We start from the raw sequence: 27469 nt of genomic DNA on the forward strand, positions 1-27469 counted from the left end.
AAACTTGATGAATGTGACCACTAAATACATTTAGGCAAACGAGTGTTAATACTTTTACCTAATTATGGTGTAAACATTTTACAATTTTTCATTCCAACTTTATTTCTATCCAAAGGATCCAGTATGGAAATAATCCGTAACTTATAGCCGTAAACCGTAACTATGTAAGATTTGCGGGGCCGCACTACATTTAAATGTCGCTATCCAGGGCGGCCGGAGCAGAAACGAGCAGTTAAAAATCGCCAATGATTTACCGACTCTGAAAAAGGTAATCTAGCGGCGTTTCCATAAACGTTGGCTCAGCGAGAACTGGACCTCCGGACTGTGAATATTTATAAGTTGGCGATCGTTGTCGTCAATCTTGTGGTGATTTTATGTCTCCGTCTCGCTACCGTTTAAGACTTGAGATTCCAACAGTGGTATGTGTTTATAAAGTTTATAGTGTAGGCCAACTATCTCAATTTTAATATCTTATAGAAATGTGTAGTAAGGAATCTGCGTTTGATTTTCTTATCTAATAACTTCCATTTTTCAAAAAAAAAAACCCCCACTTAAAGATATTACAAACATTTAATATCGTTTGAATTTACGATGATGATTGATTGGAAATACCAGAAATGATAATGACTTCCTTGGTCAAGGATAAGCTTTGTGTATTTTAAGAGGCAACACAACAAAAAGTTATTGTACGTTTGAACTATTGATACATAGTCAAGATCCAACATTAGTAAACCTTTAGATTAACTTCAACATAAAATTGTTGAAGCACTGTCTCGTCCAGAAACGATGTGTGTCGAATAACGTTACTAAAACAGGATTCCGTCGTCCTTCATTGCGTTTGTAGAATTATTTAAACACCTCTTGACTTGATTTGTCATTTTATATTTGCAAATATAACCAATACAAATAAAAACATTTCGGTGAGTATGTATAACATCAATAGTTAAAGATAGCAAGTACTTGATCTGTATTGCAATGCAATTACTCGAATTATCTCTGTCTGCAAAGATAAACCCACATCGTTTAACCAAACTAACCACGATTTCAAACTTAAAAGTTATTATCCACTCTTAACCTGAAGTTTAGAGGAATCCAAGTTACGCAGTTTCGAAAACTACAGTTAAAATGTGCCGTAATTTACCAAGAGACGCAATTAGTCTCTTGCTTTTCTGGTGTTATCTAAGAGGTTTGACCGCGGCATCTCGGTATTTTAACCGAGGGCTGGACTTCCACTTAACCCTGGAATGGAGCTGGAATCGCCGTGAAATGAGGCCTGCTGGAGAACATCCAGGAATGGTGCATCGCTCAAACACGGCCAAAATACTACAAGTTTGTTGGCGAGAGTCCCGCAATGATACATTCGTGGATACCTGAAGAATGACTTGTTTTAAGTAAAGATTACTCATTATTTAAAACAATCAGGCATTGAGCGACTTTACACCTTCAAACTAAATTTCAGACAAAACTATTGGTTGTATTGTTTATTGTTAACTACCTTATAGGAAAAATATTATTATAAAAAGATTAGAGACATAACAACAATATTTATATTTGTTGCATGAAAATACGCAAATAGTAATATCCATTAATTTAAAATATTCAAAATCCGGAAAATACTGCCACGCTTTTACCGAATTTCTCATATGGGGAAAATTCTGTTTATGTCTCATGGTAGGACCTACTAGTAGATCCAGGACCGATTTACTTTTTCCTTCCTTTGACCACATAGGTATAACCCCAAATGGCTCAAATTCACACATATTTATTTCATTTATTTATTACAACGGGTTCTCCATTTAAATACAGTTTGTACAAAACTAAATTAACAAAAATTAACAAGATGGCATGGATTTGCTATGATAATAAATACAAGTTAACAATAAAGAACTGGTTGACCTAAGAACTACCTATAAATAATATCAACAAATATGCTCTACTTTAGTAAACATGGTAACGAATAATAGAAAAAGCAAGCAGCAATAACAACACTATACAAAAAATAGACTATGGTAATGAATAACGATAACGAATTATAAACTATGCACAAGCTATAACAACAGACTTAAAGTTAGCGATAACAATGCAAAGGAAGACTAGCAAGACATTTTGTGTGTGTGTGTGTGAATAAAATATGACATAGGAAAGACGCTGTATCAACACCATAGGTACACCATGCTGAAACACTAACTTTCATGTGTGGCCCTTTAAAGCACCACCTAGCTTTAGCTTGCACTACATTCCTTTGAAGCAACACCAGACACCAAAACAATTAAATTTAAACTTCTGGAATTGTTATTACGGTGAATAAGTAAAACTGTTGCAGTTTGCTTGTTTTTGGATGTATTTTTATCAAATTTAGAACTCATTTATATTTTTACTAAGCTATTACCATTCCGCTAAAACACAGTTTATTAGCTTCCCTGCAGAGTGAACGCAAGTAATATTTATGCCCAATGTAATAAAGGAATAATAAAGGAACAAAAATGTAATGTAATGAATATATCTAACTTTTGAAGTATACAAAATAATAATAAATTCACTTATTTTGCAGGATTGCCACACGCAGGCATTTTTGTAATCCTTTAATTACTTTGATAGTCTTAAAGATGAAAACAAATAATGTTCTCATAGTTCATCAAGTATTTATATAAACTTACGTAATAATGACTCCAGTAAGCAGTTTGTATACAAAAAACAGACATCTATAGTTTTTTTATTAGGCACTTTACATTTTTTTATGTGGAGCCACAAGATATTTGATAAACATCTTATTTCAATAGAAGCTCCTAAATATGTTAGCATCCTAAATTGTAAATCTATGACGTTGAATATTCTGCTTCCAGAATTCAATTCCATCATTCGTCATCATAACTTGCTCTGGAACTACTTGCTTCCAAAATATAATTTTAAAATCGTATATTTCACATCCGTAAGGTCTTTGTTGTGGTGTATTCAGACAGGAATATCTATAAATATAGCGGGACGACAATTTATAGTGCCGGTTGCTTTCGACAGACAATAAATCACCTAAATGTAATTTGTAAGGCCATTGTTGCTCAGTAGGAGTTCCCTACGCGGGAATATCGTATGATTTGTATGTTGGGGGAGTCTCAAGAATACGACTCGAAGGACCATAAACTGACTCGGATTGTCATTGCGGGACTACTACAGGTATACTGAAACGCTATAAAGAATCTGTGCAAGGTTTGTATTACTGTAACTTGGACGAGATTTTAGGTGATTTTTACCCCCGATAGAGGGAAAAAATTGTAATTTACTATGTAAAATGTTCTCGTTTACATCTACGAATTTAAATTATGCCACGATGCTTATTAGGTTTATGAAATTATGTTAGCTTATGTAGGGATACGATACAGTCGAAACATATTATTTTGAAATATAATTATAAATTATATTTCGAATCCTAACACTTTCAATCTTTCCTAGTATCGCCTAAAATCATAAGCATCCACTTTGAACAGCATTTTATTAGTTACTGCGACAACATGACTAATACCTGTGGTTTTTAAGAGTTTATACATGTGATTAACTTCATTTGTATGCAAGCATTACGAATACAACTCATACTATGTATGCTATACATGTTACCCAACTCGTAACACAATATAATTTATAAACTAACACAGCAGTTCGGGTATAATTTTTTGCGTAAGAAATTCGTTCACTTCTTCTACACATTAGTAAACATAGTTTATGACTTGTCCGATGACTGATTGAAACAGCTGTTAAAGCCTACAGACAAGTTGTCATTCTGGACACCGACATTTCTAACGCATACCAATGTTACCAATGCTAGAAAAACCGTTGAAATCCGACCTCCCATGAAAGTACACACCAGTGAACCGACCGGGTCTCAACCCGATTTATCGCTGATAGGTTTGTCGTCAAGCAGTCTGATTTACGCGCCATTTCGCACCGGTTTTACAGTTCTCAGCTGATATTTATCACCAGGTGATAATAGTCAGCTGATTGGGCTGATTCCTGTCCCCTATAGCGCCACCAGCCAGCCCATCAGTCAAATGTGGCAAATGAATAGGAGCTTTAATCTAGATAAAATCAAAAGGAATTAAATAGAAATTCTTGTGTGAGGAGTTTGATTTTAATGAGCAATTTCCCAATTTGTATACATATTTCATCTGGAGACTGTTTTATCTGTACGATTTTATGTTGCATTATGTCATTTTCAGAGTAATGGTGATAAAACGATATTTTTTAGTATTGCCCCATATTATCGATATAATATTTAATTCGTCTCAAATCACATGTTACCATGGCAAAAAATCACTGCCAAATAAAAATGTCTCGCTCTTTTTCTTAGTGTATTCGTTTATTGAGAATCTGCAGGCAACTAACAATGCAAAAGACATCATCAACATGATAACAAACATTCTTTGGTTTTCAATTGTATACCTTTATTGCAATCAAGTGTTAATGTTAACTTCAAATTACTTTAAATCATTTACTTCTACAAATCTTCACTGTCTACAGCATTTTTATACACAAAGGCAGCCCGAGTCACAATCTCCATTGTTTCGACCGTGTCAGGCTCACAAATTACAGTCAACATTTTACTCCGAAATTTGACATTGACCTATGCGGGTCGAGTGTTGAAACACTCATAAATACCAGCTTGTAGCCTCATTAGCCGTCTAATGACTATTGTAATGGTCTACTTATTGATGACTTCATTACGTTAGGCCTTTGTCTGCCTAAGTACGTGTTAATGATTGCAGCCAGAGAATGGGTGATTAGTCTCATTGCTCGGTTCACAAATCCTCAAAGTCACTCGCGATTGGGGTCTAGTTTATGACCATACAAATTTGATTTTAATTAGTTGACTCGCTGTAGGCTGTGTGTATTTGACTCATAATATTTCTTAGGGTTAGGTATTATGTTGTATGTTAATCGTTAGTGTTAGTGAAACAAAATATTACAGCATCTTTGAATTAAGTGTCCTAGCAATTGATGTAGTCATTAATTGTAAGACCTATGTTCATATTCCACCTACGATATGTCTTTTAAGTCCCCTGAACCAAAACTACTACATTCATAATTTTTTGTTTGGCCAAATCATAAAAATGTATTTAGTTGCAATCTGAATTAGCAAACACGAACAATTGTGTGCTAGAATGTTAGTTTATATTAGCAGGTGTTATTATGGTCATTTCAGTTCAAAATACATCTTCGAGTTCTGGTGAAATGAAAGTTCTTAAGTAGATACGGAATTTACTTTTCAAAAATTCATTGGTGATTAATACTAATAAATTGCACTGTCCTCAATTTAAGCTGATTTTACTCTATAAAGACTTCAACCCAAAGTCTTCATACGCATACTGCACATTGCACAGTAAATATCCACAAAAATTATACTTAGACATCCGAAAGTCCATAAACAAACTGCTTATGCTCTTAAAACAAATTTATGGTCCATTCAGCGCAATAAACCATGAGGAGCAGTTGTTTGCAAAGTTGATTCATATTATTTTAGACGCTGCCCACAGTCTTAGTGATTGATCGGGATGAAGACTACTGGCTGTGGGCGGATACATGCAAACACTGCCTCAGTCGACATAAAGCCCGGAATATTGATTCGGAGTGAGCTTTAACACGAGATGTGGACAATAGATGAATGGTTACAAGCGCTGGTGGCGCGCAGCGGACACAAGAGTAACTAACTGGATGGCTTCTGGATGTAAACTGCCCCATCTACATACGCCGGACGCGCGGAGACAAGGGTTTACTTGTTTGTAAATTACAATTGCCGTTGATGTATTCAATGTTGTTTTTTATTCTGTCTTCATTTTGCTAATGAGAAGTTAGTGGAGTATTGGTTTGAAACTAGGGAATATTGGAGTGGTTGATGCACTTTGAGAGTGGGTACACAATTTTTTTATTAAATATTAATTACAACATTTGTAGATCTGATTAATCTCTAGCTTATAAGAGATAAACTCAATGTATTTACATATACTTACACATATACTTACGTAATAACGTATATTTGACTCTTACGATTACATTACAATATTCGTCCGTAAGAGAATTAACAGTTAATGCATTTTTGTCTGAAATAACTCATAAATGTTTTTTATATAGTGGAGGATCATGTATAAGGTAATTTTAATATATTTCAGGATAAAACAACTCTAGCAGTTGGATGTTTGGCAATAGCAATTCAGAGCTTGTGTGGAGATAATTAATTTGTTTATTTATAGGTTTGCGGCCTATTTTACATTGCATTTTCCCATCCACGTGGGTCACAGAGGCCTGAGCATGGAGCATGTCAAGCAAAGCAAGGGATGATAGTACAAGGATGAACTGTATTGATAAAAGGTAGAGGCAGTAACCAGGGTCCGAACCCAGGACATCGCTGCCTCGGGCCCGAAGCCCGTGGCGCTACCGACTGAGCCACCGACTCATCTTCATGCTAGACCTATCAGAACTCTACATTTCCAACAGATATGTTTGGGGGTGCCTCTGGAACCTACTCAAGCACTAAAACTCATTTAAGTTTACTAATTCAGAGTTTAAAGTCCAATACCAAACTAGAGGGAAGTAAAAATTAAAAATTGTAATAGAACACTGATTACACTCCTCATAAACAAAATACTCACGACAGTAACACATATAAATACTTTCACACTATCATTGATTAGGCAATTAGACAATTTTCATGACGATCAATAAAATATAACCACCTTGCTTAATTGACCTAGTCCTGTTAAACTCTACTGATCGAATCGCAACTAGCATTGCGGTAAGCCTTCAGCCAATAAAACCAAAGTAAGCCATACGACCTCGCAAATTAGAAACGAAAGCACAATTAATGTTGTTAAGTCCTCAGAAAGCTCGTCGAATCGGAGGAGACGCGAGCAAGTTTCCGTAGAAGAGATAATGCAGCCGCGCGCAGTATTATCGCGAGTTTAGAGCTCTCGGACGTTCTAATCCTGCATCCTGGACATTCTCGACCATTAGAGACGCTCAGTATCGGGAGTGTGATATGCGGGTCTTATGTAACAGCTAGGCTATATATGAATATGTATACAATCGTTATGATTATTCATGTTTAAGGATGTTACTCATCAATCTCCAAACACAATCACAAAGATCTTCATTATTGGTAATATAATTCTATAAATAACTTCAAAAGTAATATAAATCTGTTTGGTATGTTATAAAGTATCTTCCATTGTGTTTCAGTTGTTTATAGGTATAATTTTAGCATTTGGGTATTTAAATAAACATTTGACTCGTCACCGTGCAAATTCACTGAGTGGAGATATGGGTGGTGGGTTGTGCGGAATGCTTATGTTGAATTATTTTTATTAATTTCTGACTCAAAATCATTTACCGTAGGAACTCTCAATATTCACCCTTTTTCACAGAGATGCAATAATCGTATATAATTTACAACTATAAGCACGCTGTTAATTAGTTAACAACTGTTCTATTTTGTTATATATTTATTTTGGAAGAGGATACAATGCTTAATGAAAGGATTTTCTTCAGAACAAAATTTTAATGGTGATAAGGATGTACGAAGGAAGATAAATTTTACCGAAATGTTATGTTAAAAATATGTTTATCAAAGTATGTTTTTAAAACAATGTCAGCTTAAATCTACTAAATACTAAATGATATTTAAGGTGTTTAGATGAAACCCAAGTTTTCCTTTGCCATTAACTGTTCTGAATTCAAATTTGCAAGTTCAACCTCTGTGCTTTGTGTGTTGTTTATCAATATATTAAACTCAATTTGTTTGCAGTAGACACGAGCTTACCAAGTAGGTAGCGTGGAGCCGAAGAGGCAAATGACTGATGAAGTTGCATATTCACATTACTGTCACCAACATTCGACTGTAGACTGACGATTCATCATGAGGAAATCATCAGAGGATGTCTTCATTATAGGACCAAAGCTCGAATTGTCTTCACCTGAAACTCGCTGTATAAAAGTTGTCAGTCAACAATCCTAAGTTGATATCGTTACCCAAATATTTTTTGAATGAAAATGTCCTCAACAAGAGATGCCATTCCATGTTTCTCCATTGAAGGGGCGTCATAACGCTGTTAATCTTTATCTGTTGGTAATTTTAAATTATGATTTGAGAACTTCTAAAATTTGCATAAAAATATGTACTAGTTTCATTTGATTACAGCATTTATCTAAGAAGCCAAGAATATAACAAAAGTTTCCCTGGGTACTTTTTCCTCTATCATTAATTAATTTACCTCAATTTGTTTGAGTATAGCGATTTAGAAATTGTCTCCATTTTCTGTAGAAGGAATGCTGTTATTTGCTGTAATGCCTTTACTTATTTTCCATGTTCGACTAGGTCTGTCATTGTTACTGTTGTTTGTTATTAGATCATTATTATAATGTTGATTTTATTTCTAGTCTATAAGCACAACATTTGTTATTATCAATTAAGCCTTCCTGAGTTTATGGTTTTGATTTGCATAGCTGAAAAATGGAGATGTCCGTTGGAAATAAATAAATAAATTGGGGGAAGGTTACGCAGTGGAAATGTCCACTCTCTGGGCTTTCTTCTCAGCGTATTGTGAAAATGTAAAAAGGTGCTATGAAAAGATCATGATAGCGTTTTTCTCTATTACCGTTCCACAATCGTTGAACTAACTACCTATTAAAATACTCTCGTCATGATAACTTAATAATGCTAACTTTTTTTACGGAATACATTTAGAAAAAAATTTAGAAAAAAAACATTTAGAAGATTATTATTTTTCTCTGCATCAGTTTTTTACACATCCTTTTCTCTATCGGTTCTTTGGGAGCCGTTGACGCGTCATCCATATCGCCCCAATCCATCACTCGTAGACCTGCTCTGGTTACAACCAGTCCAACTGCCACCTGACTACGACGCCCCTCTCCCGCCAATCCGGCCACCTCTCCCGCCAATCCGGCCACTTCTCCCGCGCGTGTCCGAAGTGATTAAGCACCCGGGAGGTGTTCAGCGCTGGATATTATCATTAGCAATTAATCAATTTAACACGCATTCCACGCCACCACGTCAACGCTTACAAGGCGTAGGGAATGTCACTGATTCTAGGTATTTAAAAACCCGACTACAACTACACGTAGACATCCAGTGATTTTGACATGCGATGTTGCTTTCACTTTTTGCAACAGAAAAATAGAAAATAAGCTAGGTACAGGAAGAGATAAAATGTTTAGGTGAAAAAGATAACATTAAATCAGCGATGGATGGAAAGGTCTCAGAGATGTTAAGTTCGCGTCTCCATGAACTTAACAATTTTGTTTACGATAAAAGTACCAATCAGATGTTGACAATTTACAAAATAAAATCAACAACCCTTAACTGAATTGGGTTAACAGCACTTTGGAATGCCGTAAGGAAAACTGTGTCTAGTACGTGTCGGAATACGTCATCATTCCAGCAGAAAAGAAAGAGTGTTACATTCATATTAAGTAGTCACTGATGTCCGTCGGCGCGTGACTCTCACATCACTTCCTACCCTACATTAACACTTATACTAACAGCTCAGTACAACGCCTAGTTGCGACCTTTTACCCTAACCCGCGGTATTAACCTGATTTCCCGGCAGCGCAGGAAGGCCTTGCAATTAGCAGTGCTTGAGTATTGGCCGCCTTGAGCTGCCTTACATGGCAGGTGATGCAACGGACGAATGGCGGCTTAGAGAAATGGAGGGAAATAATCATCCCATTGTCCCGAGTGGCGGGGAAATGGGTCAAGGACCCTCGAGTGCCGCCCGGTAGTTTGGAGATTTTTGGAAATTAATTTGCATACGGTTGCGGTCGTTGCGATTTCGCGGTTAGAAGTGAATTGGTTTCGGTTTTTGTAATTCTGACAAAGAGATCTTAGCTTGCGGGCTTCGCAATGTTTACCAAGAAAGCGGGGGTTATTCGTCAATTTCGAGTGTTTTACCTCTGTTTTCACAATGAGAGTGCATTAAAGGTTTCTAACCAAAGAAAAAATCGGTTTCACAACTTTTGACCTTAGTAAGTAATGTAGGAGGGACAAAATAGCATGACAGAATATTGGTGTGTCATAGTTTTATTTTTATTTCGATCAACTGGCATGGCATGCCTACCAAATAACATAAAGACAAAAAGGTGTTGCAAAATTATTTGTTTTATTTAAAAATTCGTTCAACTGGCATGTCAAAAAAGTAACTTTTCGGTCAAATGGTAGGCCGGTTTTTGTTTATTCAAATACCTAAATTGCTTGTAAGCCTAATTGACTATTGAGGCTCAAGTGTTTCAGTAAACCTCTACGATCATCTTTGAATAGAAATCTCTTTTAAATTATTTTTATCCTAAGCTCCTAACGTGGTACAAGTATACTCTTAAATAGTTAAATACATTTTCGAGATTATTTGGAATTAACTTTAATTGTTTCTTACAAAGTTTCAGTACCTTAACCTTAACCGTAATGTAAAAAATATGACACAAAGTTTTATTCCTCAGGTCAAAGTGTGTTGAATTTGATGAAATTGTTTTTATAACGTAATAAAATTACGGGGGTTTTACCTAAAATCACTTTAAAATAATGGATATTGCAGAAAAAGTAATTTAATATTCACACATTTAACTAAACACAAACTAAAATAGATATATGCGTTTTGATTTCACTGTATGTTGAGCTATAGCATGTTTAAAAAGAGCTATCTAGTTAGACCATAAATAGGATTTGTTATCAAAACTGTTTTATCAAACCGATTCTATAAGTCAAAGTATGAATCAATCACCAGTTTACAAGCCGCACTTCATAACTGAACAATAATATTGTATATTAAATCTGTGATCTGGAACTAGGTAAAGTTTGTTTACTAACTATATAACTTGTAGTCGTAAATAAACTGTGCCAATTAATATTTTATGATTTGTAAGTCAACATCAACACAAAATCATCGTTAGTCAACATTTACCGTTTACTGTCATTACCAAGGGAGTCATAAATTATAATAATATTCTTAATTAATGAAATTTTCAAATTAGTCATTACAATTAATTATAAATTTTGAGACAAATTTAGCGAAGTGTGACTGTTGTGAATTCTTTAATTGGTTGACTCAGCCATTTGGCTCTGTTTTCTAACTCTAGATTAGGTAGCTTGCCTAAGTGTTTTCAGGGGTATATTTCAACCCCACAATTTCGGGTAAACAAAGATATCTTAAATTCTAAAGTTAGAATCCTATTTTAACGTCAGAATAAATTATACAGATCAATCTGTTCAATTTTATATATTTACTTTAAAAGAATTACTTCTCACTAAGCCAATCAAGATATTTTGAGTTACGCGTGTTTATTATTTAGCACATTCTACTATACTAGTTTAACATTTTGTTTCAAAATTAGAACCCCTACGCTCATCCAGTCATGCCTCTTAAGTTGGTAACCCGTAAAGAATGGGGGGCGACAAAACCTTTCTACCAAGACCCACAAACTCTGCCTGTGCCTTGGATTGTCATCAAATACTACACCAGATCTCCTTTCTGTCACTGTGTTGAGGACTGCTGCAATATAGTAAACACACTGCAAAAGAACCATATGAAACTGCTAGGCTACATGGATATAAAGTACAAGTATGTATAGATATAGGCTGCATGTCATAGAGTACAAGTATGTATGATATAGGCTGCATGGAAATAAACTACAAATACATATAATGTAGCCTACATGACATAAAGTAAAGTATATATAATACGGGCTGCATAGGGAAAAACTACAAATATCTATAATGTAGGCTACATGACATAAAGTAAAGTAAGTATAATATAGGCTGCATGGAAATAAACTAAAAATATCTATAACGTTGCCTACATGTCATAAAGTAAAGTATGTATAATATAGGCTGCATAGAAAAATAAATTACCCATGTATAATTGTAGGCTGCATGACAAAAAGTGCAACCATCTATAAATATAAGTTGCATGGACACAAAGTACAAATATTAATATACCGTAAGTACATTTTACTATGGGATTACATTTTATCCGAATAACTTAAGTTGTAATTACAGTACTATCATTTTCAGTATAACTGACACGTATGTGCTATTTTAATTAGGTGGATATAATGAACACCTCATTGTATAATGTAATGTATAATATAATGAATAAACTATAACCCTAATAGGCTACTATACATTGTGTAGCTTACTCCATTATCTTTACAAAAAATGTGATGTTACAGAGTTTTTAACAGTATACTTTGGCCTGCTCATATTTGTATGTTAATTTTTAAACATAATTGTTAGTATGAACTGCACTGCACATAAGCTATACATAAGGAAGTAAATAAACCAACCGAACAGCTTAAGCTAGTTCAAAATACAATTGAGACTACATTGCTGAACTACTTTTGATCGTATATTTTATTTTCTTAAAAGTAACTAGTATACTATACAGTAGTTAACCATTACTATTACAACTGTAAAAATCAATTCAGTTTCTTGAGCAATGTAATTATACTTTGGTCTCTTATTTTTTATTAAAAAATGTGGAACTAAGTACGAATAAAATTATTTTATTGGTGTTAATTAATGTAATGTTTACTCGTATTTTTTATAATATAGTAGTTTGTCTACACAGATAAAATTTTAACTTGACTGTGATAATTAAATTAACGTCGAAGATTTACGTCTTAATATTTTATACGTACATTATAATATGTTTATTTTTCATACGGAGAAATAATTCAAACTACCTCTGGATTATTTTTTTTAGTTATGATTATAACCTGTGCACCCTTACTCCTCGCCCAGTGCCCAATACAAGTTGATGTCAGTTTCTTGGTAGGTGGAGACGGGTGTGTGTATGAAGGGAGAGGGTGGTACAACACCCCGACCAAGCAGGACATGCGCCTACTGGACTTCTACACTGAGAGCTACGATATAGCGCTTATAGGCGACTACCAAGGTAATGTAAACGTTCCATGTAGCCAAATTGTAAATAAAACATCATAGTTAAATAAGCTACTCTCATAACGTGCTGCAATATAAAATGTAAACATTTTTATCGCCGTAATAATTAATTTTTAAGACATAACAGAGGTCTTAGTTAAGACAAGTTGTCCTTACAATTTGGTTTAGTTATACAGCTAACGCCAATAATAGTTTTGCATCAATATACTTTCTCGGTAGCCTAATTCAGCTACATTCCATTTTTATTTTACACTGAAATCTAATATGTGTATGCCAAGGGTTGTGCTTCCGACTTAATTATGAAGGAAAGTAAATCTGTGAAACAAATTCTGAATCCAAGCGGTTTTTTAACTTTTTTTTATATTTCAACACTTTTTTTTAAGATAGTTGTATAGTCATTGTCATGTTATGCTAAACCATTAAAAAAGAGAAAAATATCAATAAGTCATAGACCATTAATTGGAAGAACTTGCACGTTTTTTTTATAAGCGAACTAAGCTAAGGATGTTTTTATTGATAAGACACTTCCTGTGCAAGTAATCATAGATCTTTTTAGTAAACACAAGACAAATAAAACCACACCTACACAGAATGTGTGTCCATCACCCTACACAACAGAATACAGGTCCTTATCTGCAGTTATTCAATTTTTAGGAGGTATAATTTATTTTTTTGCCTTAACCCGTTTCATTTTGTGATGGTACACAAATGGCTTATAGAATGTAATTTGTAATCAAACCGTAATCAAACCGTAAAATGTGCTTTGCATCCAGACATAAATCCTCCAGAAGAGATGATGCAGGCAGTCAAATGTCTAGCGGACTACGGAGTCAACGCTGGATTCCTCAAACCTGACTACAAAGTTTTTGAGAACAGAAAAGACACTGTGATGCCTTACGACCCTGAACACGAGAGATACTACGGCAAAGAGGGGCTGTTCGAAAACACCCCTTACAACTGATACTACTGAAAAATGTTCAGTTGTAAGGGTTTTCTAAGAATTGTAAATTAATTGGTAGTTGTAAGATCCATAGGATACTATTACAGTCAAATATTGTTCACAATAAACTGTTTTTACCTAATGAATGTGTGTAGTTTGTCTATCGTTAAAATTGTTTGCCTATCATTCTTTATATTTGGTTATAACTGGTTTAAGGATTGAATCTATAATCTACGCAACAAAATATTATATTTTCAAACCTGGCAATGCACGTTTACTGAAGACAATCATGATAATAGTTTATGTTTACAAATTCCAACACACAATAATACAGATATACTCATATTGAAACTGATAAATCCCAAGTTACTGTAATTACTGTTACATATTTTGATAAGCTCGACTGTGAAATATTACATTCATCTAAATCTGTATAATGAGATAAACTAGTTTTAAATTGAATGAGGCGTGTACGTTTATTCCATTAATATAAGCTTAAGTAGGCTAAAACTACTTTGTTAGTAAACAAATGTGTTCAATAGCAAATGCTGGAGGACAAGATTGTGAAAAGGAGCTATTGCAAATACTGGTTTTACTTATTATTTGGTAAGTAATAACGACCTATATTTGTTTTATTTGCTTTACTGTATTTAGATACGATTTGGTACATCTAATAGTGGGAATATTGTTCAGCATAAGTTAGCTTAATTAGGATTGATAAATTAGGAGGATCCTATTAAGGAGCGCTATATAAGGATAGAAAAGCTAGATCTTTCTTTTGAGTGAAATTATGCGAAGGACTTTATCATTAAATAAATTAAGGAAACTAATAAAATACAAAGAGAAAATTAATTTTAGTTGACTTATTCTATAAATGGTTGGCAATCTATTAATAAACAAATTTATAATTTTTCTTAATTTATTTCGTAGCCTTCATGATTTGTTTTGTTTCATACACAAACACAACTCATTTAAATTAACAATTTTTATTTTAAAACTTTTTTGACAGATCTTGCCAATAACATTTTACTCATGATCAACTATAATCTATTCACACAACAATACATTTTTAAGAATCTTAATCAATTCACTTCTATCTTGAAATTATCAAACATTATTCTCGATATGGTACGAAATTTTTGTTTCCCTTTAAATGAATAAAATTATTGCTAAACAATTTTTAAATCTTTGCCATAGTGTGCACACCTGTTTTGATTACACCTACACTTGTATTATCTAGAACCCAGTTAGGAAATCTGGTGACCATGGCTACCACGGAGTACAAGTATGCCAGACACGCTACACCCGAGGAGGCAGCCAAGATCCTCGGTATGGGTGCTGGAACCTGGCCTCCACCACCCGGGTACCCTACAAAGCCCAAGTACGAGGAGTTCTGTCACGACATCCCCATCGTCCCTCGCAGCGAGTGGGGCGCACTCCCCCCGCGGCACGTTGACCACGTCGAGGAGGCCGAGGTGACTCATGTCATCATCAACCACACGCGGACCAGGACGTGTTCCGACCCTGAGTCCTGCGTCCTCAAGATGCAGTACATCCAGAAGAAACACTTGGATCAAGGACTGCCTGATATCAAGTACAAGTAGGTTTATTGATTTTGTTAGATAATCAGGTAGTTTCTGTGATAAATGCAAAGAGATTTCCTACAAAATTGTGCTGTAATAAATTATCTCAGCTAAAGAAGCAACCCGTCTTTGACAGTAACAGAATTACTGAAGAAACTGCTAAAAAGGTAGAGAGGAGACAACATTAGATCAATGAGCTTCAGATACAACCGGAGGTAGCACTGAATGTGGCAAATGCAAAACGTTGGCCGCCATGTGTACTGAGGTATCAAGTACATAGTACGTTGTTCATTAGAACTAAGGGAATATATGATATTGTTGGAGTGCAATGAAGTCATGAGTCAATGAGCTGAATTGATTCACCTGGTTGTTACCACCAAACAAAATTTTACAGCGTCTCGATTTTTTAGCAGTTGCCCCCACCAGTACGACTTCCAATTTCATCCCCTTTTTAGCTCCCTGTATTTGCCCACTACACTCATCTTGAATTCATATTATCGTAGATAAAACATACTCCCTTAGATAAAACATTAGTTAGTCCGTGATTTTTTGCTAAAAATACACACCTAATGGTGTTGTTACCTTGAAGTAACGATAAAAATACCAATAATGTTAACAGAATATACCTGATAATATTTGTATTTAGTGGAAATAATTTTTAGCGCGACAAACTATTTCACTATAGTATTTGATTAAGTATGTATACATGTTTTGCGTTTTGTCATGAACGCTACAATATAAGCTACAGCTTAGCTGTAGCTTAGTACATAAGCTACAGAATATGAGATTCTTTATGATATAAAAAACTACAATTAGCTACTAATAATATACATACAACCTAATACCAAACGCAATTCTCACTCCACTCAAATGGGTAATTTGATTGCTCCCAAGCCTCTTTGAATCATCAAAGTATTTGGGATAAGAACGTATTTCGTGAATTTCTTAGTAAAGGAATATGTTTTAGCTACAAAACACATCTACTTCTGCGTCTTCTGTTCTGTTCCCAGTTTCCTGGTCGGTGGCGACGGTAGAGTATACGAAGGCCGAGGATGGACAGTGAGTCCTCATGTCAATCAACAGTGGCCAGAAGTCACCAAGATGTGTGTAGAGTTCGCCTACATCGGTAACTACGGCAGGTTTCACAGTATGTATTCAAGACATTAGATAAGTCTTATTGAATCGTATTAAACAGAGTATTAATTCCAAGAATTGTATACATTGGGTAGATATCCCTAAATGTCCGTATATTTGTTGATGTACAGTATTTAAATTACGAAAGTCCTCGATAAGTTAACAGACATGTTCGGTGATGTTAAAAAAAAACCTAAAAGTTATTACAGTATTTCATATAGGTACTATTTACTAAATTTATCATTGTAATAATAATACAGTGCAACAATCCACCATTGGATAAAACATATTTTCATATTGAAACATTAAAACGTTGTTTATTCCTGATTGTTACCTAAAAGGTATCGTCTAGCAATTAAATTTTGTGAAATTAATTTTATCAAACATAAAATTCAAAGGCTAATATATTTATAAGTTTTACTGTATGTGAAAACATGTAAAGTTTAACTTCGTGTTTTTAGGGGCCAATGTCATTTTAACATTATAATTCTATCGTATGACGAACACATCACGAATCTATCAATAAAACCTGTATCAGGAAGGATCTACTCTTTAACCAGGTACTATTCAATGGGATATCAGTTAAATCTACCCAACAAAAGGTATAGTCTACTAATGACTAAGCCAGGCTCTGTGTCGTTCCCTTACGAAAACCTTGGCATAGAAAACCCCAAAATCACCAAATGTGTTAATCATTTTTAGCAAAGCTTAAATCATCTACCAATCTAATGTAAATAGTTTCAAACTGAAAACTCTGATTGATAATGATATTTATATGTATTTTGTACAATTTTAGGGCCAAAGAGGCCGGGTAGGAAGCTAGTAGGTCCGATGTGGGACTTGATAGAGTTTGGGTACGTCAAGGACTACATCGCTTACGGTCTAGAGCTTCATCAGCGCAGACATTGGCCAAGAGTTATTAACTTTATCAGCGATGATCCAGTGTTTGGGGTTGACTGGAATTACCCCGCGCCACACACTTAGACCACACTGACTCTTTGACATTGGAAAGAGAGGGTATTTAAAAATAGATACACGATGTTTGCACTTAAAAAATACATGTTAATAATTAATTGGACATTTCGAAGTACCTTGATAGGTTACATTTAGTCGTTGTATTAAGAAGTTTCGGTTGAATCTTTGTACACCAAACCTGAGCAAAGTTTCATCATTATAAGCATTGACTTGAACATTTATTGTATTTTGACTACTCAAACATTGATTCAAGCATCATTTTCATGACCGCATTATATTTATTATTTAAAGTTAGATGACTTTTAGTAACATAATTGGTATCATAGTAAAATTAATTGTTATGTCAATAAGTAAGACAGTATAATATAATGATAGCTGAATAAAAGTATTTGTTGGAATACATTGTTGGTATGATTTTAATTTTAGCCACCCCTCCTACCACATATATTTGTCCTTATAGTAATTCCGTCAACTTGGAGAAAGATTATGGTGATGATAAAAACTTTATATTCAGATTCAATTGGATCTAGTTTTGAACCTTTACAAAGCAACTGACTTTTATCAGAATTCAACAAACAATATCGTGATCATGTCAATAACGATTCAGGTACCTAACTAATATCATAACACAAATGCATGACACAAAGTCACAAATCACAACCTGTTTCAAGTAACAACACAAAACACAACTATGCTCGTATCTGACACAAGAATCTAAAGAATCGCGAAAAATGTGAACGCTCACGCCAAATACGTTCTGCGGGCGTTCGCATGAATCAGGGAAAAAAGCGGTCGGAATTTGCAGACAAGAAGGTACTTAAAAGGAGAAGAAATTAGCGACATTTTCAACCAGCGGGCGAGTGAGGAATGCGTGTTAAATTGATTAATTGCAGATGATAATATCCCGGACCGAACACCTCGTAGGTGCTAAATCACCTGGACAAGCTGCAGGCTTGTAGGTGCTGGGCTCTGGAGTTGTAGATATACCCTACAGTACTGGGGATAGTGAAAAGTTAGTAATTGTTAACTGATTGGTTCCGCATTGCTACAAATCGAACTGCTTTTCGGAGGAATCACACACACGGAGAGGAACGGTACTCATTGGTCATCGTATCCAGAAGCATACTCAGTATCGGGAAAAAGTCATACTTTTTAGGCCCAACTTTCAAATCCCTGACGCTAGATTCTAGCCCGAAACTGATTTCTACGTTACTTCAGGAGTCCTAGAGGAAAGCGGCATTATCACATGGATAAGTTTCATCAGTGATTGGCGGGATTAAGGCCCGGGACTACTAGGGCTCCGAAGCCTTGCGTTCTAAAACTAGACCGGCTCGCCCCCCGACAAAAGTCGTACTAGCTCCATAAACTATTATTACCAAAATAATCGTAACACAGAAGAAATCCTCTATCAAGAGAAACTATTCCATCTCTTCCCCACTTTAAATATTTGTAGAAATGGACTCGTGATGTCCGCCAGAACAGTGTCAATTTTTCCAGTTAACTAAAGAGCGCTGCGCCTAATGCGGTGAGCTCGTGCCTCTTATCCCGACCCATCAGAGAAAATTGACCGCGCATTGTGAAATGCGAAATAAGCGTGGCTATTGTTAGAGTCGGTGATGTGGCGTTTCCTCAACCGGGTCGCAGTCTATCACTTGCGACAATTTTCTTTACACAGGGAGTTTTCCAACGTAGATTTTGCATTTTTGTTCCTGATTATGTATCCATCCAAATCACGATGAAACTTTAAGTTGATAATACTTTTTATTGTGATTACAGATGATTAAAAACCCTAAAATACATTATACAAAGGGATGCTGTAATACAGAGTGGAAAATAGCGAATCCTATCATATTTTCTGTTTTCATCTATGCAAGTTAATTCGTACTGACAAAATGAAAATGGAAAAGCATATTTGTGAAAGTATCATGACAGGTTTTTTCCAAATAATTCCCTTTACAATTTTTATTTGTATTCAGTTGAAACTAACCGATACAAGAATGTCTTAGTTGTGGTCTTAAGTAACTTGATATTCAATAAACATTTGAAAATTCATTCCACCTATTTCATCTATTTTTTTTGTCCTAAGACACTAGACACGATCCCGGAATTGTTTTTCACGTCACTTCAGGCTATACGTAGGGGTTGTGGTACTATCACTTGGATAAAATTCATTGGTGACATGGCGGGATATGAACCCGGGACCTCAGGGACCGAAGTCCCGTACTCTAATCACTAGACCAGCTCGCTCCCCGCCTATTTAATCTATTGCCACTATTGTAATCACTGAATAAAATCTTGAATTTAATGGTTTCTTGCTTAGTATCGTTTTCTTGATTTTGGTTTTCACCATTTTAAAGGAGCACAGCATTCACTTCCTTTTGGGTGCTCATTTGGCATCCATGAGGATTTAAATTGCAATGATCAGATGTAATCTAATTTGTCAGCAAAACAACAAGGAGACCAATCTTTTATACAACAGCCCAACCATATAATTTGTTCGAGTTCCTTCAGACAACTAAAACTTAAATTGTCGATGCCGAAAATTAAAAGGAAAAGATAAAAAATAGGTTAAAAAACTGTTTAAGATTTTCCTGAATTTTTATTCCGTGTAGAGGGTTTTATACACCCTAAGGATGAAAATGTTATCTCAACATCACAAATACACATCGCAAACGAAACCTTCATTGACATGGCTTGACAAACGTTTCGACAGACTTTCTCAAAATCGCCGAACATTTTGTGGTAAGCCCAATTTACCGGTCGGCTGGTTCGATCCCACAGTGAAGGCCTACGGACAACAGAGAGAGGCGGGTAATCACACACCTGATGACGGTGGAAGCACATTACGAAACGTCGTTCTCGGAATAGAAAAGCTGCAATGGCAACCTGTGCTACTGGATTTAGTGTGTGCAATAACTGGCGAACTCTAATTTAATTTGGTTACGGAACGTATTTTTGTTGTTTGACACAACTTAAGTTTGATACAACTAACATTGTGGTAAGTGTTGCTCCAATAATTGACATGTCTAACGAAATTTCGGGTATTACATCAATAGGAAAAATATCGACATTTACCTTCTCAACATAAATATTTATGTTTTTATAAGTGTATTAGTCAAATCAATCATTTAACTTTAGAGTTGCCTTCATTAAGCTAATTAAGTTTACATATCGTGATTTGGCACTATCCAAACGCACAACATCGTCTCTGTTTACTGTCACTTCAACATTCACTTATGATTCAAACAACCAAATATATGACCTTCTCTTTCGCATTCTATTTTCTATTCGCAGAACGCATCGGAGAAATCTACGAGTCAATCTCCCTCTTATTTCTCACTCCGACAAAACCTATCAGCTGACAGAAAGAATAATGGATCATACAGCACCGCACAATAGAATAGAAAATGTAATAAAATACAGTGAATTGAAGCACAAAACGATCGTAATTCCAGGAGCGAACGGATGATTTGTGAGGCGGCGACTGCGCACAATAGAGCTAAGCACTGCGCAGCGCCGCTAGCAACTACTGCGCCTGTGTAGTACTGCGCCTGCGCGATGGTGTGGTGAGAACCATCAGGCAGCGGCGGGTATTGATCTACTAGGAAATATGACCCTCTGTAACTTCATACAGCGATTTATCAGGCCACATCAGGCGGTAATTGAATGTTTGAATGTTATTGTGACGTATTATACTCATTCTGCAGTCTCCTGTTATTGTTTGAGCATCTGCAAGGTTAGAGAACTCGGTGTGTGTTCTTTTACGCGTAGTACAAACATAGGGTTAAACCGTTGACTATTGATACTTTAATATCCAATAGTCAGTGGTTAAACTAACAGTGAATACCTTGTATTTGACCTTAAATAAAATTATGAGAAATACGATACATCCAGCTAAATATAAATGTGTAATTATATTTTCCTAAATCGCTGAGAACGAATGTTTTGATGTAAAAATTCTGTACTACTGTATTTTGACATTTATAAAATTCAATAATTCTGTAAGGAATGCTATACAGTATTTGGTTTTAAAAGTTGGTTTCTACAAATGTTTAAGCAAAAAAGTGAAAAAAACTGCAAAGCACTGGAGAATAAAATTTATCTTGACCGGTTTGAAGCCCAAAAAACCTAAACAGACCCAGTCTATCTGTTTTCTTCTTTCTTCACATCCAAACATGCTACCGTAAACCTCTTTTTACACTAACTTTTTCATGTTGACCCAACTGACATAAAGTAGTGGAAGTCAGTAGTAGGAACAATAAAAGAGCACGTACTTGCGTTCAATTTACTACCAGAATGTCCAGCAGACAGTCAGGTCAGATAGGCGCGGGCTGTTTGAAGTGCACGCGTGGTGTGTAAGATGCTCGCTACACGATAAGAGGTCCAAACCAGGCTCTGGGTCTATTGTTTGATTTAATTACTCGCCGCGTACAATCGGACCAAAGCCGGTATTGTTGGTAATTTGCTGCATATACTTACCTGGACACCGACCGCTATGGAACTTGAAAGTCACTGCGGATATGGGATGATGAACTGGGTAACGGAAAGGCTCTTGCATGCTTAGTGTTAATGTACAGAACATTATTACTAAGAGCTACTGCAAGGTTAAAGAACTCTCTTTTTATTACCTTTTTTTGGGTCACCCGGTAAATAATGTTTTACTGTTACGAACTGCTACGACCGTGCCACGCTAAGGGAAAAGAGTGCGAAAGAGAATAATGAGGTTCTTTTGACCTGATTTAGAAAATAGTTCCACATTCATAATCCAATAGAAAACAAATTTAATTGTAATACTTAGTGTATTAACGGGGATAGCCCAACTCCGCGCGGTGGTCAGATTAAAGATGACGAAAAGTTTTATGGCCCCCGAAGGGTCCAGTCCAACTCCGCGCGGTGGTCACTTTTAGTATATAGCCCAACTCCGCGTGCTGGCCCCATCTAATCTCTACGCTACCCATCAATCTTTAACTTGTACTTGTTGTACTCTCGAATGAGATATGAAGGGTTTAATACAAAATATTATACATATTAAATATGTGTCCCAAAAGTAATGTTACACTTTTATTTTTTCATCACTACTTTATTCATGTGACATGTTAGGTTTGGTTAGGTTAGGTTAGGTAATAGTCAAATTCAAATGAAACATAAATATTCTCTTTTGTACTGATTAACTTTATTTTATTAGTTACTGAGGTTTCGTACAGTTATAAATTGTGTACATTTATAACAAATTCGAACTTCAAAAACAAACTCTCAGCCGTCAGGGCTGTGAGAGCCAAAATTGACCACTGCGCGGAGTTGGACATGTGCCGCGAGGGATCCGAAGTGACCACTGCGCGGAGTTGGACAGTCGGTTTTGGCAGATTTCTGACCACTGCGCGGAGTTGGTATACGCCCATTATAATACCTTTCTTTAAATTCAGGTAATGAGTTCAAATTTCCTATGCTAAGTACGGTGAGATCTTGTGTGTACACCAGATGATTGAATTTGAAAAGATAAACTAACCTAAAAGTGTAGGCCTATTTGCGTTAGAGTCCCTAATTATATTAATGGCCAATAGAATCAAAAGTGTCGAACAACAACCGTAGTATAGCGGTAAAATCAATTAGGCCTACTTGATATTGATGTGTCATAAGATAATGTTTTGCTCTAGTTCTTCAATCATATTCAAGCTTGTTTACCTGTAGCTCTACATAAATACATTTCACATAAAACTATGAGCAAAATTCTCCATAAGCTGTACTACCTTTCTTTAACTAAACATAACCCTGTACAAAATAACTCACGAATTTTCCAAATGAAACAAACCCCAACACCCAACATAATCATCTTTCTACATCTTAGGGGTCATAAACTAATTCATCGACCAGCCATTCTTATTTAATAAATTAAACCGTGTAAACTTTGAAGCCAGGTAATGCAGAGCTCTTTAGGAATTTGTTTATAACGATGATGTTCAGCAAATCTACACATCTTAAGCTCCATTTTGATATACCAAAATATGCCTGTATTATTATTTGGTAAGGGTCTTAAATGATGATCGCAAAGTTTACAGTTTATAATATATGACATTTGTAATCGTCGATTAGAAGACGATCATTAAAGTTTTATATGCTTACTTATTATCAATTGCATTATTTTTTTGAAGCTGTTTAATCTACATGGAAAGTAGGAAATTCATATTACAAAAATAACTATGGCTTCAAGGGGTTTTGAACACTTTAAGTAACCGTGTTTTGAAGGGTAGTTTCCCTCCAAATAGCAAGTACGTTCCCGCGCTTCTCGCCAAGTCACTGAGTACACGACGGCTGGTCCAAGATAGCGTCTCTATCTCCTTCTGTTTATGATCTGCATATTCGGTCTGGCCTGAGGCTCAGCGCGGATCGCTTCATCAGCTAATCATCTGACGACCGTAATTAATATGAGTTATTAGTATCTGCATGACTCAGCGTCGGCCTCAGCATCACAATGGAGCTCTTACAGGCTACGTTTGTTTCGTGTCGGTTGTTAAAAGTTAAATGTTTTTAATACGTATATGTACTTCTTTTAAGAGACTGGTTTCATATTGAGCATTAAAACGCTACCTTCAATTATATTTTCAAATATTTGCAAATATTTATTTAACTATCGTTAATTGATGTAGTCATGTCGACATATTTTGGTCATTATTTGATACAGATTACTTTTTGGGTTGTTGCCTGTAAGAAAATCTGTGATGATACGTTTAAAAGGTCAATAAATGTAAAGTGTTCTTCTAAAAAAAGAATATTGAAGTAATTTGTAGCTTAAATTTGACAGGAAACATATAATAATGACGAGACTGTGTGTACAGTCTCGCATACAGTTACAGCATCGCAATTGTCTTAGTTTCATAAATTAAATACTCAGATTAATGAAGAAAACGGTCTTTAGACTAACGTAGCTACACAAGCTTACGGCAGAGTATAAAACCTAAATTATTATTACTGGATATAATTTTTTACAAATTACTAATAAAGACTGTTGAATATTAATGTCATCAAGTACCGTGCAATGCAAACAAATAGAAACCCCAATTATCCCAACGCAGAGAAATGGTGCATTCAATGCGGACATAATTCAATTCACCTCTAAAAATAAGCAAGTGTTGAAACTCTGTCATAAATTCCCTCACCAATGAGGAGAGGAAGTTAATTTTCAGCTAATGAATTTTACGGGCGAAAATTTACATAATTACTAATTTTCAAAGACAAACGACTATGGGATGATAATTCACAGCTTCCTGCTAATGCTTGGGCAGACATTAGACACTAGACACCCTGTATAATGAGTTGCAGCTGGTCAGCGAGAGCGCATCAACATGTAAATGACAGAGTGCCATCTCCCACTCAACATGTTACCTTAGGTTGTATGGTTGTATTCATTACTAAGATGAGGAGTAAAAAAGGGATTAACTTTATAAAAACATAGGCTATGTTATTATTTTAAGCGAGGAATTTTAAATCAAAGCACTGGAGAAACATTGCATATTTAAACTACTTGTAAAATATAGCCCTAAGTTGTAATGAAACGTAGTAATTAAACCAGCCATTGATTATGAATCTAAATCTTTCATGGCCTGTTTTACGTTTTCATTCATCAAGATTATTTATATGTTTTCAAATCTTTTTATAAATAAATGTTTGTCTAATGAAGTTCCTAATATTCTAAAAAAAGGTAATCTCCTAATCTGAAAGTTCTGATCATTTAAAGACATTTTTTTTATTTTAAACGGTTATTGTTTTATTATCACTGAAGATTTTTCCCATAAAATCATGATACAGATATGGGAACATCAAAAACTACCCTTATTAGGCCCCTGACAACAAGTGTACATTTTAAATATCCTTTATTTTACCCTATATCCTTAGTTCCATTTTATTGAAAATATTTTATTTGTTAATTCCCATGAGAGAAGGGTTTTTGAAGTTCTGCTAACCATAAAATCTTACAATTTAGATATTTCACCCAAGTCACTTTCAATAACAAAGCATAAAACGAAATTGAAGAAATTGAGTGTAGGATTATTTAGATTAAATATACCCTAAGAGTCTTACAGTAACCGAATAGTTCTGTAACGATGCAAGAATACGAGAACAATGCACAGTAGCAACTGTATTACACGTTTGATCGCTAGAGGCAACAACAACAACGCAGTGTACGTGTTATGTGGTGTTATTGGCCATGATGTGAACTATGATTGCGGGTAATGCCCGATATTACACTCGATTGCACCATTCAACTATCGATTACTCTGATCATTCGATCATTACTCCATCCAATGTCAGAGCGTCTACATAACATCAGAAGAGGACACGGTTTTTACACTATTAGTTACACTATTGGTATTTTTATTACAAGACTATTGTTTTAGGCGTACGTATCTCGGTAAATGGGGTAGTTAGTTTGCTGTATTTTTTTGTAATATGTTGGATAGAACATGAAATAGAGTAGTGTTGTGAAACAGAAATTAGAATAATCAGTTTACATTTTCAATTTGTATATTTTGTACGATTCACGGCAATTGTCATGAGAATTTAATATTTAGTCAGACGTATAATACGTGTAATCCTTTGTATAACCTTATTCTCAATACACTAGTTACAGCTGAATGTTTTTAGCTCTGTATTTTAAAATTTTCTTTTACACTGTTGATGGCTTGTTGTTAACTTATGATACTTTACTTTTAAAGTTGTCATGTTAATTTGTATAGCCAACATGGCTACTTCTCACCCATAAGGCTAATGAATGTAATTTAATTTTTTTTAATTTTCAAATGAGTTGTGTAGCGAAATATAAATTTTCCTGACTTATTGGTTTACGCCTATCGAATTTTTATGCATAGAAGTCCCTAATTCCAATCTTGTGGTTTTTTTTTTTAAATATATTTTAGATTCGCACAAACATACAAACAAACACAACCACACAAACACACACACTCACACACAAACAAACAAACAAATTCACAAACAGACATCGTTCGTATAAAAGTATAGGACTGAAGAGGCATCCTTAGGGGCAAGGCTAAGACTGGTTTAAATTTTACTAGTTTACAAAAGTCTAGTTTCACTTCTGAGGTTTTGCATCGAAATTTTATTGTAAATAATTGTTTATACCAATCTTTGGTCTTAAATATGGATTTATATCATTTGGATTATGCACAGGTGACATCCATAAGTATACCTCTCAAAGTTTGAAAAACTAGATCGATTGGTGAGATCAAAGCAAAGCGTTTTATTGAATGGAAGTTATGATCTTATGACACTTGTGCCTTTTATACTTACATAACACACCATTAAAAATCAAACCCTTTAAATATTGAATAAACATTCGCCAATGGTCTGGATTGATCAGAATTAATATTAAAATATGAATGTGTTTTAATTACATTTGTGTATTACAGAACCCTTTAATTACTATCAACCACCCTCCTAAAGGTCCTACTAACTGGTATACGTAGTACATAAGAAACTCGACCGCTTTACGCTCAATCTACTTGACCGTTGCAAGTAGAGCATATCTCATTAATTATTTTACACAGCTTACGAAATTGCCGTGCAACATAATACCCTCTTTACATCACTTAGTAAAGGATTAAGCTGAGGTTGCTGCAAGGCTTGTAATGTTCTAATTGGTGTTTTAACAGTATCAGCTGATTTATAACAGTCAAGCCTAGAGGCAAGGTATTATACATGGGCTGATGTTGATGTGGCATTTAGCTGTAATGTATTCCTTTCCTGGCTACTTACACGAAAACACTGATCTTGGAGGTCTTTGGGTTGATGGACGGATGACAAGTAGCTATCAATATACTCTTTTATAATATTGAATATGTGATTTTACTAAAAACCAAAAGCGTTCCATATTAA

At 35.1% G+C, this 27469-nt stretch overlaps 2 protein-coding genes across 2 annotated transcripts; both read left to right on the plus strand.

Annotated features, from left to right (window-relative positions):
- The first annotated feature begins 10766 nt into the window (after positions 1–10766).
- On the plus strand, positions 10767–13985 carry LOC128984781 (peptidoglycan-recognition protein LF-like). The gene is made up of 4 exons (XM_054404148.1): positions 10767–10839; positions 11383–11609; positions 12814–12944; positions 13723–13985. The coding sequence occupies exons 2-4, from the start codon at positions 11404–11406 to the stop codon at positions 13908–13910; spliced, it is 525 nt and encodes a 174-aa protein (XP_054260123.1). The 5' UTR covers positions 10767–10839; positions 11383–11403; the 3' UTR covers positions 13911–13985.
- A 366-nt stretch (positions 13986–14351) lies between these two features.
- LOC128987936 (peptidoglycan recognition protein 1-like) lies at positions 14352–17932 on the plus strand. The gene is made up of 4 exons (XM_054409045.1): positions 14352–14495; positions 15130–15489; positions 16483–16619; positions 17403–17932. The coding sequence occupies exons 2-4, from the start codon at positions 15155–15157 to the stop codon at positions 17588–17590; spliced, it is 660 nt and encodes a 219-aa protein (XP_054265020.1). The 5' UTR covers positions 14352–14495; positions 15130–15154; the 3' UTR covers positions 17591–17932.
- Positions 17933–27469: the final 9537 nt, after the last annotated feature.

This window comes from Macrosteles quadrilineatus, unplaced genomic scaffold (genome assembly GCF_028750875.1).
Source record: "Macrosteles quadrilineatus isolate MER2022 unplaced genomic scaffold, UCM_ALF_1.0 Scaffold_2__2_contigs__length_208266976, whole genome shotgun sequence".
In the NCBI taxonomy this organism is placed as follows: domain Eukaryota; kingdom Metazoa; phylum Arthropoda; class Insecta; order Hemiptera; family Cicadellidae; genus Macrosteles; species Macrosteles quadrilineatus.

Bases quoted from the DNA above. Each gene is read 5' to 3' on its own strand.
- LOC128984781 (XM_054404148.1), top strand. From the start codon at position 11,404: ATGCCTCTTAAGTTGGTAACCCGTAAAGAATGGGGGGCGACAAAACCT. The intron at 11,610-12,813 runs GTATGTATAGAT...AGTTGATGTCAG, and splicing joins TACATGGATATAAAGTACAA to TTTCTTGGTAGGTGGAGACG. The intron at 12,945-13,722 runs GTAATGTAAACG...CTTTGCATCCAG, and splicing joins GCTTATAGGCGACTACCAAG to ACATAAATCCTCCAGAAGAG.
- LOC128987936 (XM_054409045.1), top strand. From the start codon at position 15,155: ATGGCTACCACGGAGTACAAGTATGCCAGACACGCTACACCCGAGGAG. The intron at 15,490-16,482 runs GTAGGTTTATTG...TTCTGTTCCCAG, and splicing joins CTGCCTGATATCAAGTACAA to TTTCCTGGTCGGTGGCGACG. The intron at 16,620-17,402 runs GTATGTATTCAA...GTACAATTTTAG, and splicing joins TAACTACGGCAGGTTTCACA to GGCCAAAGAGGCCGGGTAGG.